The sequence below is a fragment of the Mytilus californianus genome, unplaced genomic scaffold, assembly GCF_021869535.1.
Source record: "Mytilus californianus isolate M0D057914Y unplaced genomic scaffold, xbMytCali1.0.p SCAF_7, whole genome shotgun sequence".
Classification (NCBI taxonomy): Eukaryota; Metazoa; Mollusca; class Bivalvia; order Mytilida; family Mytilidae; genus Mytilus; species Mytilus californianus.
The window spans coordinates 73807337-73827176 of NW_026262723.1; the positions used below are offsets into that span (position 1 = coordinate 73807337).

Genomic DNA, 19840 nt, shown 5'->3' on the forward strand with positions numbered 1-19840 from the left:
ATACAGTTTCAAACCATACAAGTTCTTGTGCCTCAGTTATTCAAAAATTATTAGTAAACAAGTGCAACTGAAGATTTTCAGATTACTTTGTGTGGTAATGTAATAAACTGACATGAATGAATTTTACTGATTAAGACCGAAGTCCAGAAAGAAAATGATCATAATTTTCAGACTAATGTCAGATTTATCACCCATATTATAGACATAATGGAAAATACTGTTGTATGTAATTAGTAAAGTTTGATATTCTTTTTGTAGACCAACTTGGGAATCTGGTTCCAGAAGAAAGATGTCAAGATCTGGTAGTACAGATAGAGGAGCAGACCTTACATTTCAAAGTAGGACCTAAATTCTTTGTTTAATATGATATCAAAGATATGACCTTGATAACAACAATGATGATGATGAGACTTTTGTAAATTTTATACTTGTATACAGTCAAACCTGCCGTAACGGTCACCTTGTTTCAGCGGTCACCTGCCTCCAACAGTCACTTCCAGATCCTCCCAAACTTTTTCTCTATATAATTTAACTCAAATCAGCGGTCACCTTATTTTTGAACAAAATATTCATTTCAATTTTTAACAACGGTCATTTAAATGTTTTTATTTACCGAAATAATCATGATAAAAAATATATGTGTTCAGTATCGAAGTCAAAAGGAAAATCGGAACATGTTTGCAACCGGGCTTGGCCAATAGGAGGTGAATTTATGAATTTCTCATGTTCCACTCCTTTCCGTTTCCATTGATAACAGTATCACCGACTTATTTCTCCACGAATATTAATATATTTTGAATGTTTTCTTCAAATTTACAGTGTCGGAATCCGCCATATTTTATTATACCCCATGCAACTAGTTGCGGAGGGTATAATATTTTTGACCCGTCCGTCTGTCCGTCTGTCCGTCCGTCAGTCCGTCAGTCCTGTTTCTTGTCATCGCAACTCCTCTCAAACCACACCATCAGAATTTCACGAAACCTTTTTAGATAATAAGGACATACTATGTAGTTGTGCATATCGACAGGAAATTACGATTCAATTTTTTTTCTAGGAGTTACGCCCCTTTGAACTTATTTACTTTAATGTACTACTGCAACAGTTTGTCATCTCAACTCCTCTGAAACCACACAACACAATTTCATGAAACTTTGTAGATAATAAGGACATACTACGTAGATGTACATATCGACAGGAAATTACGATTAAATTTTTTTCCAGGAGTTACGCCCCTTTGAACTTTTTTGCCCAATATACTACTGCAACCTTTTGTCATCGCAACTCCTCTCAAACCACACAACAGAATTTCATGAAACCTTTTCAGATAATAAGGACATACTACGTAGATGTGCATATCGACAGGAAATTATGATTCAATTTTTTTTCTAGGAGTTACGCCCCTTTGAACTTATTTGCTTCAATATACCTCTGCAACAGTTTGTCATCGCAACTCCTCTCAAACCACACAACAGAATTTCATGAAACTTTGTAGATAATAAGGACATACTAGGTAGATGTGCATATTGACAGGAAATTATGATTCAATTTTTTTCTAGGAGTTACGCCCCTTTGAACTTATTTGCTTCAATATACCTCTGCAACAGTTTGTCATCGCAACTCCTCTGAAACCACACAACAGAATTTCATGAAACTTTGTAGATAATAAGGACATACTATGTAGATGTGCATATCGACAGGAAATTATGATTCAATTTTTTTTTTTTATACAATTTTTTTTTCTTACAGTTATTTTATTTCTCCAGTGACAATGTGGGGACATGGGGTATGTGAGTGCGCTCACTAAGGTTCTTTAATTTCACCAAAGCAAGAACCATAACTCTACTGATTGAAAACATGAAAACAATTTGCCCTGATACGGGCCATAGCCGATGTGGGAGTCAGAATTGTTTTCAGAACCTCATTTTAAAGGTCACCTCTCTTAGGCGGTCACTTTTGATGCTTCCCAAGAGTGACTGCTTAATACAGGTTTGACTGTACTATTTTGCTTTTACCTACCTTAGTATTAAGATTTATGGTTGACAATTTAAATACTGTAAATTCTAAGTTTTATATATGTATAGGTGCATATTTTATTGCAAATATTCAACAACCAACAATAATGGAAGATCTATTCAAAATGTGAATCCCGCACATGTTGTTGTAGAATGCAGCCAACAAAATTCATAAAACAATGTTTTAATTATTTTGATGTTCATCCTGTCACATATTTTGCATTAATAAAACATTGAATCATATATGAATTTCAGGACAGTCATCTATCTCTGATGATATAAAAATATCAGAACACCCATCAACTCAACTACAGCAAAAGGATATCAGTCAGCATGATTTTCTGTCAAACCAATCAGAATCTACCTTCCAATCTACCAAACCAGAGCCAAACTTCCTGTCACATAGACAGGAACCAGATTTTCTGTCCAGTAAACCAGACTCTGAAACAAGAACTACAGATTTCTTTAACTTCAGTATGGCAGATAAACAGAGGCAAAAAGAGGCTAGAGCTCAGATGAGTCCTGAGGTAAGAATGGTAAAAATTAAGGACAAGAAGATAAATGTAACTAACATATAAAAGAACAGTGCAAAAATAAAAACTGTTTCAAGGCTGAAGGTTTGTTATAGGAACTCCATGTTCCTCAGTGAATACAACAAACCACCACAAAAAATATATATAAAGAAGTTCAAAACACTATCAAACAAATAAAAACTTCAAAATAGTAAAATTTGTAAGAAATGTTGCCCCAAACAAATTACGTGACTTTAAAATTTTGTGTGTACAAATTGTGTGCAAAAAATCATAAACAATTCTGTGTCATCATCCATTTACTATTCCTTAACTTTAATGGAAAGACATGAATTTCAAACTGACAAGTTCTAAATCAGAAATTTAAACTTTCATCTTTGAAATTGACAAAAGTTATAAACATTTATAAAGTATTGTTCAAAATTGTATATGTACAACTATGGTGGTGTTATACAAATCTAACTTACAACATAAATTGTTTAAAATTTAAAAATTGATTCTGATAACTTTACCTTTGAATCTACCTAAGTTCTACCTATCATTTTTAGATTAATGACTTCCACTTTAAATTTTATAAAATTTTGAATAAGTTTTTTTCAAAGTAAATACTTATAACCTTTTCTTGTATCTGCAGAAAGGAAGCTATTCTTCAGATCAGATGTCACAACAACAGATGCAAGCATTTCTACAACTACAACAACAACAGTATCAACAGATGCTTCAGACACAGGTAGAAATGTTTGATCATTTTTATGTTGCACCTGTATAAATCATCAAGGAATATTAATCTACTCTTTTCCTGCCTACAGGAGTTAGAGAGGTCGTGGGTTCGAACCCTGGCTGGGTCAGCTCGAAATTCTTTAAAATTGGCATTTGCTGCTTCTCTGCTAAGCATGCATCATTTAAGAGTAAGAGCAAAGACTAGTTGAATAATGTATCTGGGTAGGTTGACATGTTTTCCTATGTACTAATACCTAGCAGCTTAAAAATCTGGCTTTGTGGATCAGTCTGGTACAAAGAAGGCTGCATATTCATATCACATTTCTGATATGCATATAATATTTGCCACTGGAAGTTGAACACCAATCCATCATAATCATCATCCAACCTTCGTTCCTACTTTTTGTTTAAGTTCTACCTTTAGGTGCATTTCTTAAAAATCTAGAGTAAAATACCAATGATATTTATAAAAATAGGTGTATTCATGTACTGGTATATTAAAACACAGGTCAGTTGGTGAATCTAGTTGACTGACTACCCAGAAAAATTTAGCTACTGGATCCTTGGCTGAAATGTATTTTAACATCAATGATTATTGTTCCAAACCAGGGCTGAGGAAGGCCAAGAAAAAGAATGGTTTCTTTAATTATTTTGATGGACAGCATTTACTTTTCATGAGATTTTGATGCAATTTTTTTAGTATACTTTATTATAAAAACTGACTGATGTATGTCTACCGAGTTATGGTTTCTTTGAATTCATTAATAGTTTGCATTCACATTTGTGTATGTGGCTTATTGCTGTTTACAGAACACAAATGTGATTAACACATTGTTATCTCAAGCCCTATACTGTATCCTTAACTATCTTTTGATATACATTTATTCACCTTTACCTAGTCAACATGCTTTGTTCTATCATTCTGCCTCATATTTTATATATATATTTACTACCATATTTCAGCAACCAATGTCTAGTGTACAGTCAGACAGAATTACAAGAAATACTGGTATGACACTAGGAATGGACCCAGAGGCAATGGTAAGGTTATTCTAGTTCTTAAATATCAGTTAAGCTAATGTTAATGTGATATTTAACCTACGGTATAGTATTTTTGGCCTGTTATCCATGCATAAAGGTAATATTGGGTTTTCAGTGGAAATTTGGATGTCATATCAATGATATTTCTCTACTGAAGAATCTTCAAGAAAGGTTGTCATGTCTGTCTAGCTAAATAATAGTTATACAACTTTGCCGCTTTTTTTACTTTCCTCGTCTTGAATTTACCTGGGTGAATATACTGCATATTGATAGTAAAATAGCTCATTGCAAGTTAAATGTATTCTGTTTGCAGATAAGAAAACTAGAGATAGAAATAGATTGTGCCAATTCTTTGCTAGAATCAACAAAGCGGAGACATCAAGATGAGATTAAAGATATAGAAAGTTCTTACAAGTAAGTTAGTAACGATATAGAAAGTTCTTACAAGTAAGTTAGTAAAGATATAGAATGTTCTTACAAGTAAGTTAGTAAAGATAATAGAAAATTCTTACAAGTAAGTTAGGGTCGTATCATATTGTTCATGATGTGCTTCTTTTTATTGCTTTCATGTGGAAAAGCAAAGCAGGAGTTAAAATGTTCTCCAGAATGCAATCTTTTATACTTTATTTTCTAGGAAATGAAAATGTTAAGTAAGTTGAAACAACAGCTTTTCTTGATCAAACTAAAAATTTACTCCTACACATAAGAAAAGAAATAAACACATATTAATGTTTCTGTCGGATGTAAAACAAATAAAAAGACAGGTAAGGGCCAGAAATAAATATTCATTAAAGGAGGGAACTGTTATGACCTTTCAAGTTTGTTCTTGGGGAACTAGTTCAGGAATAACATTTACTAACTAGAGACATCTGTCTTATTATTATAATCTTTCTGAAGTAAACAAAGTTGCATAATGGTAAGACTACAATTTGAGAGACAGCACTGTATATGTTTGATTATTTTATTTCCAGTACAAGATTACAGATGTTAGAAGAAACACATACAAGTAAAGAGAAAAGGTACAAGCTATTATGTAAACACGTTTTTTTCTCCATGGCTAAACAATTATGACTCATTGCTTTCTCTATAAAAGGTAAAGAAAAATTGCTGTACATTTTTCTTTTTGCATTAAACATTTTTCTTTCTTTCCACCTGTGTTTAGGAGCAAAGCAAACACTTTATACATGTAATACCTACCAATTTGGTCAATTTTGGTTTGAAAAACCCATTTTGATATATCAATATTTTGTCACCTTTAGTAATTTGTCTTGTACAATGTTAATACTGTCCTGCATATTTTGGTTCACTATAAATTAAATTTCATGCATGAGTGACGTTTGGTTTAATAGGTTTTTGTCCCACCTTGACGGAGTCAAAAAGCGAGTTGTAGGTATGCTATTTCCAACTGCGTCTTTTGCGGCGGCGTCAACAATGTATTAGTTTGTGATTAGATCTAGTTTATGGTGAACCACAAGTGGTAGGTCAAATGATATTTGGTAAGCAGTTGTATTAGCATTGACACATCTCATTTCCATGGAGATTATTTGGCCCTGCCCCCTCAGTCATGGTCTATTGACTTTGAAACTTTTGCTTAGTTTACATGTATTAGGTTGTGATTAGGTCAGTTTATGGTGAACCACAAGTGGTAGGTCAATGAGTATTAGTTTGTGATTAGGTCAGTTTATGGTGAACCACAAGTGGTAGGTCAATGATATTTGGTATGCAGTTGTATAATCATTGGCACATCTCATTTCCATTGACAATATTTGGCCCCACCCCCTCAGTCCTGGTCTATTGACTTTGAAACTTTTGCTTAGTTTACATGAATTAGTTTGTGATTTGATTAGTTTAAGATGAACTGCTAATGTTAAGTCAATGGTATTTGGTATGCAAATTTATTGGCATTTGCAAGTATCGTTTCCATGGAGATTATATAGCCCCACCCCCTCATCATGGTTCATTGACTTTGAAACTTTTACATAGTTTATAAGTTAATGTTTGTGTTTAGGTTTGTGTAAAGGGAACGACTTATAATAAGTCAATGGTATTTGGTATGCAGTTGTATTAGCATTGGCACATCTCATTTCCATGGAGATTGATTAGCCATGTATCTTCAGTCATGGTTCATAAACTTTGAATATTTGCATAACTTACATGTTAAAGTATTGCTATTTTATTTCAACATTTGCATAATCAAAATTACAAAAAGGCGAGACATATCTCTGTGAAAACAGTTTATTTATGTTTAGGTCAGGTCAACATTTCAGAAATTTGTGATTTCATATCAATGACATTTCACTCCTTCAGTTTCTCAAAATTGCAATGCTGTTCAAAATATTTTCTTCATTATACCCTATATTTCAGGCTTGAGTGACTTGACTGATATTTTGTTAAAGGGAATTTCTCAGAAACTTATGGCAAAACATTATTGATATTAATCTTCTTAGTAAAGATTAATTAATCAACATTTATGAGTGTATAGAAGATACTTTTCCAATGATGAAATTTGATTTATATTTCTGCCTTGTGATACATGAGCAGTTATTGATCTTAATGTTCATTCATCCATTCCTTTGTTTTTTAATTGGTCTATCCCATCACACTCTATCTGAATGTATACAAGAGTTTATTTTAATGATTTCAGACTAAGAGAAGAAAATGAATATTTGATGTCTCAGCATTTGACTAAAATAAGAGGAATAGAACAAGACAAGTCCGATATAATCACACAGAACTTTAAAAAGATAGAGGAGATAGAAAGAGAAAAAATGGAAGATCTCACCAAAATTAAAGAAATTCATAGGTAATATTCTTACTTTATTTGTAAGGGGATAAAACAAAGATTGGCAGATGTATTCGTATTATATATATACCCCACGGATCCGTGGGGTATAAAGTTATTGACCCGTCCGCCTGTCAGTCCGTCAGTCCTGTTTTTGTCATCGCAACTCCTCTGAAACCACACAACAGAATTTCATGAAACTTTGTAGATGGGTACAGATGCACAATTCATTTCAGGTAGGCAGTAATGGTAGCCTTTCCCTCAATTTCTCTGCTCATATCGTAAACTTGGATATGTATGATGGCTCGTTTTGAAGCTGAGACATTTTCACATATGTGGTGTATTAATTTATTGCATATTATTTCTTTTAGATATAATGGTTCTTAATATTAAAATTTTGCAACCAATTTTTTTTTTAGGAATGCAATTGAACAATTGAGGAAGGATCATGATGAATCCATTCAAAGGTTAAAGTCAGCTAAAGACAGTCAAATAGAGGCTGTAGCCATATCACATGATACTACCAGGTAAGGAGGTCAATGAGTTCAAATTAAAAAATAATCAGATAGAGGCTGTAGCCATAATCAAATGGTACTACAAGGTCAAGGTGTCAAGGGGTGCAAAGTCAGCTGAAGACAGTCACAAAGAAGTGTAAGCCATGTCACATGGTATGGCCATCTATGAATGTCAGTTAGATAAAAATCATTTAAAGACAAATAGATGTTTTAACCATGTGATATGATACTATAGGGTTGGAGGGTCAAGGAGATTAAATTCAAAAATGAATTTAGGTAGAGGTTACAATACATTTGGATAAGAAAACCAGTGAAGTCTGTAAAAAACATTTTAAGAGATAAAACTCTTTACTATGTTACTATTTTTAATGTCATGATCAAAACAGTTAATTACATCCGTTCTTTTGTATACTTCATTTTTGTCGAGCCTACAACATTTATGTAGCGAAAGCAAGACATAAGGATCCTAGATTCTGTCCACGGAACACTTACTTATTTTTATTAAATTTGTTTTAAAAGGAGAAAGAAGGGTTTAAAAAATTAACGTACTGGTATACATTTGTTGGGTAGAGACCAGCAAAACAGCTGTCATAAATTTAATTGAGTTCATCAAGATTCTTAAGAATTTCTTGTCCTGCAATACTCACATGATACTGTACAATATTCATATTTCAGCTGAAAATCTAATAAAAAAATAATTCAATATATTTGAATGCTTTTGTTTTTTTAAATAAATGTAATATTGATAAATTTCAGATCACTGGCAGTAGCTGTAGAAATGATACAGACTAATGCTAGAGATGTTGGAGAACTTCAGAAAAAGTTAGATCAGTGGCATAGTATGGGAATGGATGAACGAGAGATAGCTATTAGATCCAAAGACGAACAGTTAAAAAGTAAGATGAAGGACATAGAATGACTAAGGAATAAGGTTTATTACATTCATATAATAAGGTTTTTAGCATCCATGAAAAGGAGACATCGGTCAGATATGAGTAAAAAAAAATATTATTTTGGTGATGACAGCATTTAGGAATTTTACAACCAGTTTGTATGCAAAGACATTTAGATTTTCATTGTATCATTTCCTGACACCTATCCCATTTAATGGTACATAATACTATGGATGGAAACTTGAATCATAGAAGGTCAATTATTGAAATATTATTTGTATGTATGATACCATATATAGAGAAGATTGCTAAAGCTCTCCTAAACAGACAAATAAGGAAATTAAACAAGTATATATATGATCAGTTGTCAAAATGTCAGGGTATTCCTTTTAACTTAAACAATCATTTTTTAAAGTAGTTTATTCTGAATTAAACACTATATTACAGTATTACAAGAGAGACTTAGAAAGCAGCAAGATGATAATGACAATGAAAGGAAACGTTTAGAGGACCTTATTACAAGATTGGAAACACAAATCAGAGAGCAAAGCAGAGTTCATGATGAGGTGAGTTTTCATTCTTACTTGCTACAACTATCTTCAAAGGCAAAGCTTATATTTTTTCAGATATATAGCAACTGTGTTCAGTGTGTTGTCAACATCATGAGTTATGTTCAGTATGAAATATCTGTTTAATAACAATAACATAAATAGACCTTTGATTTTACAATTTATTTTTCATGCTGATTGTGAGGTCCAGTCCCATTGTCATCAGGCATCAGTCAATGAGAGACTTTACATAGTTCAGATTTGCATTTTCTTATTTGGTCCATAGGTTTAAGAAAATAACAATTAAAGGAAGACATATGACAAAAAAATTGAGGTATTGGTAAAATGATGTAGAAAATACTGGTAATTTCCTTTGATTGTAAATTTAAAAGAAATACAGCGAAACCTGTTTAAATCAAACTCTGTCTGGACTGTAGAATTTGTTCTATTTTGAAAGGTGTTCGTTCAGCTTTGTCAGGGTTGACATTTACCGGAACCAAAAGACAACAATGTAAGGATCATATCAGAGAAAAAGATCGGCAGGGGCCCAGTGGCCAAGGCTGCTTAATTTTTAGATGAAAATGTTTATAATGTTTATGTTGGTCTTTCATTTTGTGGCAGGTTGGACCCTAGATGGCCTAGATTCCCAGCATTAAAAATGCAAATAAATACTTTGATTAATAATAGTTAAAGAATAAACTTTTATTTATTTCCTACCAGTGGTGTAGTCATCTTTAATTTGACAAAAGTATCCTTAGTCATAGAAATATGTTTCTATGTTGTCTGTAGATATCTGCTATCTGTTACAAGAGCAAAGCTCTTCAACTTTAATATAGCACTTGAAACATACTATCCTGATTGAAATCAGCCACCAACTCTATTTTTGTCCAAAAGCAAGCCATTATAAGCCTGTTTTAGTGAGGCTTTTTGATTCAAATGTATGATTTATTAATAAACAAAACAATTCACTTTATGAAGTGAACTTTTTTCAAATCAGTATTTCAATACAAGTCACTCATAGGGTATCCCAATTCAAAGCTGTTTTGAGCTTGAGTAATTAATACTTTAAGGTGAAACTTATGTAAACAGTACTCAAAATGGTTTTAGTATGCCCATTGTAAATTAAATATTTATCAGGAATTTGAAATAAGTTAAGTACAGGATGAAATTCAATTTTGTCAGGGTTTTAGTTGAAACAGTTTTCACTGTAAAAGTTTATATCTTATGTGTGTGATATCAATTGCCTAATTATTCTGTTTTTTTTTTTTTCATTATTTATAAATATGATAATTTTGTCCTACAGGAAAGATGGAGTTTAAAACAAGAACACAACAGAATGCAGAGTTTACAGACTACACTAGAGGAGGAAAGGAGACTATGGACAGAACAACAAGCCAGAGAAAGAACAAATATTGAAAAAATAAGGGTAGGAAATGTGCATAATTAACGTTAAAATATAAAATTATTATGGCAATATTTCAGGGTTGTCACCCTACCTTGAAAACTAGAAAAAGCTTGGAATTTTATTTCAATCAATCCAGGCTGGAAATACCTGAAATTCGTGAAAATCCTGAAAATTTTGAAAACCCTTGAATTTTTAATGCTATGTAGCCTGCTTTAAGATTAGAATTAATACCCTTTCGTGATTATAAGTTCACTTAAGAATTACTTATGTACTCTTTGAACCATTAGTAAGATGTGGGATTTATTTGCCTATGATTAAAGCACTAAGTTACTGACCATGACAAGTCTTTAGAGGGTTTTTTTCAGACAGCCTATTTGTTTTTTTTAACTGTTTCCAAAAATAATGTCTTATAGTTAAAAGCTTACTGTGGTCTCTATATTTACCAGTATGGCTTCTGAAACCATCCTTCATATTGATTAATGTCCTGCGGAAATCCTGGAACTTTTTGTTTCAAAAAGAGTGGGAACACTGATTTCTATAAACATTTTATTTTGTAAAATAGTGCTTTTTGGGATCTCTTTACAACATGTTATTATACCCCCGCTTTGAATAAGTGGGGGTATACTGTTTTACCTCTGTCTCTCCGTCCATCCGTCAGTCCATCCTTCCGTCCCATGAATATTTTTCGTCGCATCTTTCTCAGGAACTACATTACAAGGATTTCTGAAATTTGGTTTCAGGGTACATATGAGTCAGCTATACCGTGTGATGCGTTTTCAGATTCATCACTCAACAACTTCCTATTTACCTTATACTTTTAGTGGGGCAAGGGTATCTTTAGCGAGCAGTAGCTCACAGATTCACTTGTTTTAAATATATCCTTGAATTGTTTCATAGGAATCACTATTAGAAGAACAGAAAGATGTTTTATCACAACTGCACAGAGAAAGACAGGCCTTAGCAGAAGAAAGAACGCAATTTATGGTGACACAGAAAACACGCAGAGATGACTTGGAAAATTATACTGTCAAACTTTCTCAGGTAAAGTACGGTTATAGATAATGATTGACTTATATGTATAGATCCTAGGTACTTCTCTGTTTATATGTTACCAGGCCCTTCCATATTGATATGTTTGATAGCTTTTGTGTGTGTTTTGCTGTGCATGTCATGATTTTGTGTCATGGATGGATACCCCATATCCTTTGTTTTTCTATTATTTTGATAGATATAATGTGACCCACTGTGAGACATGATTCTAAATATTCATAAAATGTCAGTTCAGAAAGTTTTAAAGTTTTTTTATGCCCCACCTACGATAGTAGAGGGACATTATGTTTTTCGGTCTGTGCGTCTGTTCGTTCCTCCGTCTGTCCGTCCGTCTGTCCCGCTTCAGGTTAAAGTTTTTGGTCAAGGTAGTTTTTGATGAAGTTGAATTCCAATCAACTTGAAACTTAGTACACATGTTCCCTATGATATGATCTTTCTAATTTTAATGTCAAATTAGAGTTTTGACCCCAATTTCACGGTCCACTGAACATAGAAAATGATAGTGCGAGTGGGGCATCCGTGTACTATGGACACATTCTTGTTTTATATAGATACTGAATGTATTGACATGGTCAAAAGAAATGATATCCCTGATGTTGGCTAATTTTATGATGTGCAGAAACTTTTTAAAGGAAAATGAATAGTATGTAGCACACGATTATGTGCATGTGCAGCAAGATTTCGTTTACTATAATTGGTCAATTTTGTGTATTATTTAGGCTAAAACAGAGTTTGATGCCATTATGAAAGTTATATCAGAAGAGAAGAACAAATCATATAGCAGGAAGGAAGAATTAACAAAGGAAGAACAGAGAATAGAAGAAGAAAGAAGCAAACTACAATCAGAGAAAGCCAAACAAAAGGCCAAAGAAGATGAACTGATAGAACATGCACAGATAATCAAAGAGAAATCTGAACAAGTTGATGAATATTATTTAGTAAGTATTTGTAAGGCTAAACATATAGTTTACCTTCTCCTCACTGGCTTCACAAAGTATTTTTAGTGAAAAATCCCAGAAATTCCTTGTTTCTTGTTTTAATATTTAGTTGTAGAAATGAGTAATTTCTAGATCTGAAAATAGTGAATAAACTTTACATGACCTTAAAGTCTTAAGATTGTTTTGGCCTGCAGACATTATGTACTGAAGTAATGGATCTTATTGGTATTTATCCATTATGCATTTAAGTGGCATCCTTACACTATATCCCTGAGTTTAACATTCTTCTGTAGGCTGGTATTTTTATCTAATTTTGACCTAAAAGGTTTAACCTATTTAGGGGGCCTTGATGGCCGAGTGGTATAAGTATTTATTGTATCACTAGCTTGTCAATAATGAGGATGTGAGTTTGACTCCAATCTTGATTGACTAGGATTGTGAGTTTTCTTTCCGAAGGTCGTGGTTCTCCCCAGGCACTCCAGCTTCCCCCACCAATAAAAACTGACCACCAGGATATAGCCAATAGTGCTGAAAGTGGCGTTAAACCCCAACAATTAATCAATCCTTTAACCTACTTATAAGTTCTGTGAATGTTTACCGCATTATACTAATGTTTTGATTATTTCGTTGGGAGCTGCTCTAATCATGATTTTGGTTTTATGTAGGAAGCAAACAGTAAATACGAAGAAGGAATGATGGCATTAGAAGCTTCACAGAGAATAGAGGCTGAGGAGAATCAAAGGCTGGATAAAATACATAAACAAATGCAGTCACTACAGAATAAAGAGAAACAAATATCAGAGGTTGGTACTCAAGTGTAATCATTTACATTTTCATTTATTTTAAAATGAAAACGTCCTACTAACTTTTGTTTAGCACACTGATAAATCTGAAAATGTAAAAACATTTTGGAGTCCACATGCTTGTTTTAAAAACAGATGTTTTACCCAGAATTATGTAGAGTTTATAATGAAATGATTGCATTTTTATATATTTCACTTATATTTTAGGAAAGACTAAGACTTTCAAAAGAGAAGAAAGAAGTAGAAAATTTGAGAAGTGCTGCTCTATGTCCAAACTGTAGATCGCCTTCATCAGGGAATAAAATGGTTGTAATGCAGACAAATGGTAAGTTATTACCGGAATAGATGAATTTTATTGTTTTTCGAATAAAATCAAAGATAATTTATATGAGATTTTGTTGATGAATAAATAGGTTGTCATCTTCTCCCCACTGATCGTTGGTTAATGAATCTTCATTTGCAAGTATGTCACATCTGTTTAGTGTTAGACTGATCATTTGATGGTTGATGATGATGTGTTTGTAATTTATAAAAAGAATAACATTGAAAGTTAAGCAACTGACAATCAAAACAAAAAAGTAAGGAGATATGAAGTGTTCATTAATTTTTTATAGTTTTGATAGCTGTATATTTAAAAGATGAGACTTGAAATACAACCAGGTTATGAAAGTTCAATAGCTTAAACAAATGAGGTGGGAGATACAAAGAAGACATCAAAAATAAAGACTGAGAAACCCCACAAACCCCATCAAAAACTAGGATGATCTAAGGTGCTCTGCTCCACATGTGATTACACTCATAGTGCACTTTTATGTCAGGTTTACTTTAATGTACATGCTTTACAAAATGAAGTAGTAGTACAGTGATTGTAATATACTATATTTTAATCACTTTAAACTTTAAACTTTTTTGATTTCATAGGTCATATGACAAATGGAACAGTTACTGACCAATTTCCTGGAGTGCCAGCCACAAGTTATCCTGTTCACAACCAGAATACCTCACGTCCAGCATCAGGGCATGTGTCACTTAATTCAGTCACAGAATCTATTAAAGCTGACCGATCTATTAGAATGTGGAAAATGGAAGCTTTTAAGGTATTATTGGGACCAAAATTAAAATTTTAAAGTATTATAAATGACAAAACAATTAATTTCCAATGACAGACAGCTTGGCCACTGAGTGAACATCTAAAAACTTGTAACAAATAAAAATGAAGTGTTTATTATTATTCATGCCTTCAAAATTTGTAAGAAGGGTAGATAGGCATGTCCCTTATTTGCAAATTTTCAGGATCTCCATTTAAGTTTAGAGAGAGAATTGCTACTGACAATAATTGCTTGATACCTCATGTTGTTATATATTCAAACAATTCAGAAACATAACTTTTCATTGTTATTTTGTGCACATCTCAAATATTGTGATTAGGTAAGTTTAAGGGAAAACACAAATGGAAGTTCATGCCATTTCAAATTCAACATTACACTGCATTATCAAATATCGCTCGGGCAAGACGCATCTATGTGTCAACAGTTTACCTACTGTAAATTCAGAAATTATTGCATGCATTTGTTATTGCGATTTTTGAAGAATGGACAAAAATGAGAGATTAATTATTGTGATTTCAGAAAAATCTGCATACAGATATATGTATCAGATATCAGAATGGGAGTTCTTATTATAATGATACTGACCCAGTCAATAAAAACCTTGCAATAATTTCTGAATTTACAGTATCATAAAGGAACATCTGTTATTTTTTCAGGTCTAAGAAGTAAAATTAGGGTTTTATTTTGAAATAATTCAATTCAGATGGCACTTTGTTTGGAGTATATGAAATTATCAGAGGTCTGCTTGCTAACAACCTGAAAATGAAAAAAAAATTAGTTCAGACCTTTAAATTTTTTAGATTTTGACAGCAATTAATTATCAGCTATATAAGTTTTAAGCATTAATGCTATAGATACAACGCCAAATTTCAACAACTTATATTGTTTTTAAAATTGATTGTACACATGTTTAGATAAATAATTCATTTGATAAGTGTGACTGCTTTTAAGTATGAAGTCTACAGGATCTCTTTTATATTACAGGATCAGAAATATTTAGAGGAAGAAAGTTTATTTTTATATACCCTGAAACAGATGCCTTACAGTAACCCATGAAGATTAATGTCAGAAGATTCAGTTATGTGCCAAGTTAAAACTGTCTAAAGTGTTATATGATATAAACAGTGGTATACCTGTCAACAAAAACGTAATGTTTAAATGATGAGGCAGTGCTTTTTATTTGGAGTTTAACTGTCTGATATAATCTGCAACTGTTGTGTGATTCAAAAATGAAAAAAAGTGTTCAGTCCTTAAAGTATTCTATTTAATTGTGGAATATATTCATATAAGAGGAAATAAACATTTAAAAGATAGTTTTTTAAACTAGAAGTTTGTTATAATAGAATGGTAATAGTATAGAAAGTAGATTCTCTGTTATTAATATATGTTGCTATCATTTTTGCTGGCATATTGTTTATACTTTGATGTGACAAATTGTTCTTATCTATCACACTAGTATTTGTAAAACTTAAGTTAAATTACTTCCAACATCAAATAATCTGCTGAAAGCAATTTTCACAGTCTGATTGAGCTTTAAAAATTGAATTAGAATGATTTTAATATGTAATTTATGATGTTCATATTTACACATGTACTTGAACAAACTATGTATACATTTTGTTAAAAATCATTGAATGCTACATTTCAAGTCTGTCCTCCTTATTTGTATTTATACGTTATTTTTGTTGTTAACATTGCATGTTTATTGGTTGGAATTTTGCATTTATCATTAAACTGCTGTCAAGAAGACAACAATATTATATTTGAAGATTTTTGTGCATCAAATGTTGATTCAGTAATCATATATGTGGGACCGTAAAAAAATTGATGCCTGCAAGTCTTAAGATACATGACTGTTATCTCCATTCTAATGTAACTGAAAGAAAACACTATGACATCTGCACTAAATCTTGTGTGACAATTTTAGACCATAAATAATGGAATTTATATCCTGAAATTTGTCATGTACGTGTATCATCTTAAGTATTATTAAGTTTTAGATCCTATTTCTTACGTTTTCATGTTTATATTTGATTTAATCATCTTATTTTGTATTAGGATATACCCGACTGGTTTGGTTAAAACCTATCTGTGAGAAATGGCCATTATAGAAGCATGATTAAAGTGTATAAATTTACTGACCAGAATATATTATTCATTTATTTTTTTATCAGATATTTATTCAGCATTATATTTATACATGTTGTCCCATGATATCTGGAAAATTCTTTTTTATGAAAATTACTGAAGGACAAAAATTATAAGATTTTAATTTAACTTTAACTTTAATCAATTTCAAATATCTCATTCTCTTTGTTGCACAAAACGTACCTCAGTTATATTCAAACTTGATTTTTCATTGCCAACATGTGTATTTTGCTGTTTTCTGTTGAAAAAATAATGTCATAACACAAATGCAAGCTGTTATTTCATGATATTGAAGGTATGTGTACATACTTTCAAAACCATCATATTTTTTATCTAAAATTACTTGCATAGGTAAGTGGGACCTATATTTAGTGAAATTTACATCACCATATGAGTGTATGTTTTTGTTTTACTAGTCTATAGATGTATTATGTAAAAAATAATAGGCAGCAAGTAATTAAACATGAAAAAAATGGATGTGCGGAATATTAAAAGAAATATTATATTTTTTAGTTAACGTCATATGAAACTTCAAATAAAAAAAAACTTTGAATATGTTTTATATACTCGAATGACTAAGGTTTACTATAAAACAAGTCTACGTTAACTTTCTTGTAAAAGAAAATCCGTTTTATCATCAAAATCTTCATAAATGAACTAATATTGAATTATTGTCTTCCCATACACTAATTCGCCGATGTTTTCCTGTATGCAGTGACCATAATTTCGAGACCTCTTGTTAGTACTTCGGCCACCACATAGTGCAAGTAGGAGGGGAAAACCGTGATGAAAGAATGTAAACAAATGTGCACTAGAAGGTAAATAGTAATAACTGACTATGAAAGAACACATTTAATATAACAAATCATTTAACAACTGTTTAGAAAAAGTTTAAGTGACAAATAGGAACGCATGGAAAATATAAAAAAAACGAATTTCATGGCCCTATCACTTCACTTATTTATCATGAGCTCCATGTTCTCTGTGTTGATTGTTTATTAATGTCATGATCCAGTAAACTTCAGCGAAAAACTCGAAAGTTGATTAGCTGGATATCAACAATCAGTGAATGAAATATTATTTGTCGATAATACATTATAGATTCGGAATAAATATAAAAAACATGCATACAGTACTTAGTTTAGTATATATACATGCATTGGTTCAATATTTTCGATAATATTAAAATTTAAAGAAACTTGTTTCATATGACATTAAGATAATTTTAAATAATCTAATTGGTTTTGAATTAAATGAAAATTGTATGTCTTTTCAGCATTGTACAAATTCAGGGTGTAGGAATCAAATCTCATTATATGAAGTAAAACATTAGCAGGTTAATATGATAAGAAGTTTTTCTTCTTGCATTAGAAGCATACTTGTATGATAGGTTAGAAGGGCAGTAATTTTGATTTTATAAAGAAAAAACTTCCAAAAAAGCATAGTGTTTCATGATGTAAATTGTCCATCATAGCTAGCAGCTATCACAGAAATGTTCATTTTAATCTCCATTGTCATTCAAAATACAACTGACTTTGCAATTTGAATTGTGACATCAAGCACCTGTACCTTATATTTTGTTTAAATTACAAGTATTCAGTATGGGTATCAAGATTTACACTTAAATGAATGTGGGGAGCATTGCTAAGTTTGCCTCTTTTTTTTTTGGCTTTTTGTTTTTAGGGTTTCTGTGGACTTGAAACATTAGATTTTCCAATGTTTCTAAGCTTTAGATTTTAATTGATTTACTGTAATGGTGTTGCTTGATTAGTTTTCTGATACACCTGGGCACAAACATTTTTCTTATGCTTTTCATGCATTATTGTTGTAACATTGTTAACATGTAACTATTGCAGCATACAATGAATACAGGTAATACATTTCGGACTAAATTTATATTATATATTTTTTCATCAGCATCACTAAGTTGTATCAGAACATTATTTTGGTATGATAATTTTACTGTTGTGAATTTTACAAGTTTTATACTTAAAATAGTCTGTGATATCAATATTTATTAAAAAATTATACAAGCATATGTTGATTCTTTCAACAATTTCATGCCTGTCTAAATGAATATCAGTAGATGAAAGCATTGTACATCAAGTTTTAATGAATGATTTTTGTTATACCTGCGATGAAAGTTGTAGTAAATACTTTTCTAGGGTTAACTGTGCCAGCATTAACATTTGCAGATACCTCAATATCTTAGATCAGATTTTCACCAAGGTTAACAAAAACTTTTTGTATGGATGATGTTCATAATGAGACTTATGTCAGCCAATCATTGTCAGATGTCCTTGAACTCATTACACAAGCCCGTGGTCAAGTTAAGTTTTAGTTGGATTAATTTATACTTTATAGGTCTCTAATATTTGGTATGTGAAGTGGTTATGAGAAGTATGTCTCATCTAACATGTCAAATGGACTTGACCTAATTTTTACACTCCAGTAAGTCAGTACTAAACATGACAGTAAAAACAGTATTATGCAAGTATCAAATGTTTTAATGATACTCATCATGTTTTGGTTATTAAACCTGACTACTGATATGTTCCATTTGTTAATCCAGAAGCCTGTCCTTCTTTCCTCATTTATGACATCCCCAAATTTGATTTACCACCGGATTTTGGCTTGTGCACATAAGTTCACCCTAAGATTTTAGCTTGTTCTATTGTATGAAGCTTTATATTTCAGAAGATAAAAGATCTGGATGCTTCATACCTTGTATGCAGATGCTTTTTGTTACAAAGTTTCCCTATGGCATATGTCCATTGCACTTGACCTCATTTTCATGGTTCAGTGACTGCTTGAAAAAAATGTAAAGTTTTTTTGTTATGTGAAATACTTGTTTATTATGAGTAATAAGATAACTATATTTGGTATATATGATCCTTGCAAGGTCTAAATGTCTGTCAGACAGGGTTCACCTGACCTCATGGATCAGTGATCAAGGTCTCGTAGTTAAGTCTGTATTTAAGGTACTATAAGCAATAGGTCAACTATATTTGGGTTATGGAATGATTATAAGGTGTGCATGTCCAACTGGCAGGTTTTGTCTTACCTTGACCTCATTTTCAGGGTTCAGTGGTCAATGCTCAATTTTTCATGCTTTTGTCAGTTTATCAGATACTATAAGTAAAAGGTCAACTATATTTGGTGTATAGAATAATTATAAGGTCTACCTGTCTGTCTGGCAGGTTTCATATGACCTTGATCTCATTTTAATGGTTCATTGGTGAATGATGATTTTTCATGGTTATGGCTGTTTTCAGATACTATAAGTAATAGGTCAACTATATTTGGTGTATGGAATGATTGCATGATATACCTGTTGTCTGGCAGG

The 19840-nt window shown here is 31.8% G+C and overlaps 1 protein-coding gene across 2 annotated transcripts in view; it reads left to right on the plus strand.

The window, feature by feature from the left end:
• LOC127709243 (fas-binding factor 1 homolog) overlaps positions 1-18532 on the plus strand; it is a 38294-nt gene extending 19762 nt beyond the window's left edge. For both annotated transcript variants that reach the window (XM_052214659.1, XM_052214660.1), the window contains 17 exons: positions 259-338; positions 2268-2539; positions 3177-3272; positions 4226-4303; positions 4617-4717; positions 5275-5322; positions 6948-7106; positions 7505-7612; positions 8357-8496; positions 8941-9059; positions 10345-10467; positions 11344-11487; positions 12216-12434; positions 13100-13237; positions 13445-13562; positions 14159-14334; positions 15331-18532. In XM_052214659.1, the coding sequence (XP_052070619.1) occupies positions 259-338; positions 2268-2539; positions 3177-3272; positions 4226-4303; positions 4617-4717; positions 5275-5322; positions 6948-7106; positions 7505-7612; positions 8357-8496; positions 8941-9059; positions 10345-10467; positions 11344-11487; positions 12216-12434; positions 13100-13237; positions 13445-13562; positions 14159-14334; positions 15331-15402 (2191 nt within the window). In that variant the 3' untranslated portion in view covers positions 15403-18532. The remainder of the gene's footprint in view (positions 1-258; positions 339-2267; positions 2540-3176; positions 3273-4225; positions 4304-4616; positions 4718-5274; positions 5323-6947; positions 7107-7504; positions 7613-8356; positions 8497-8940; positions 9060-10344; positions 10468-11343; positions 11488-12215; positions 12435-13099; positions 13238-13444; positions 13563-14158; positions 14335-15330) is intronic.
• The last annotated feature ends 1308 nt before the right edge of the window (positions 18533-19840 follow it).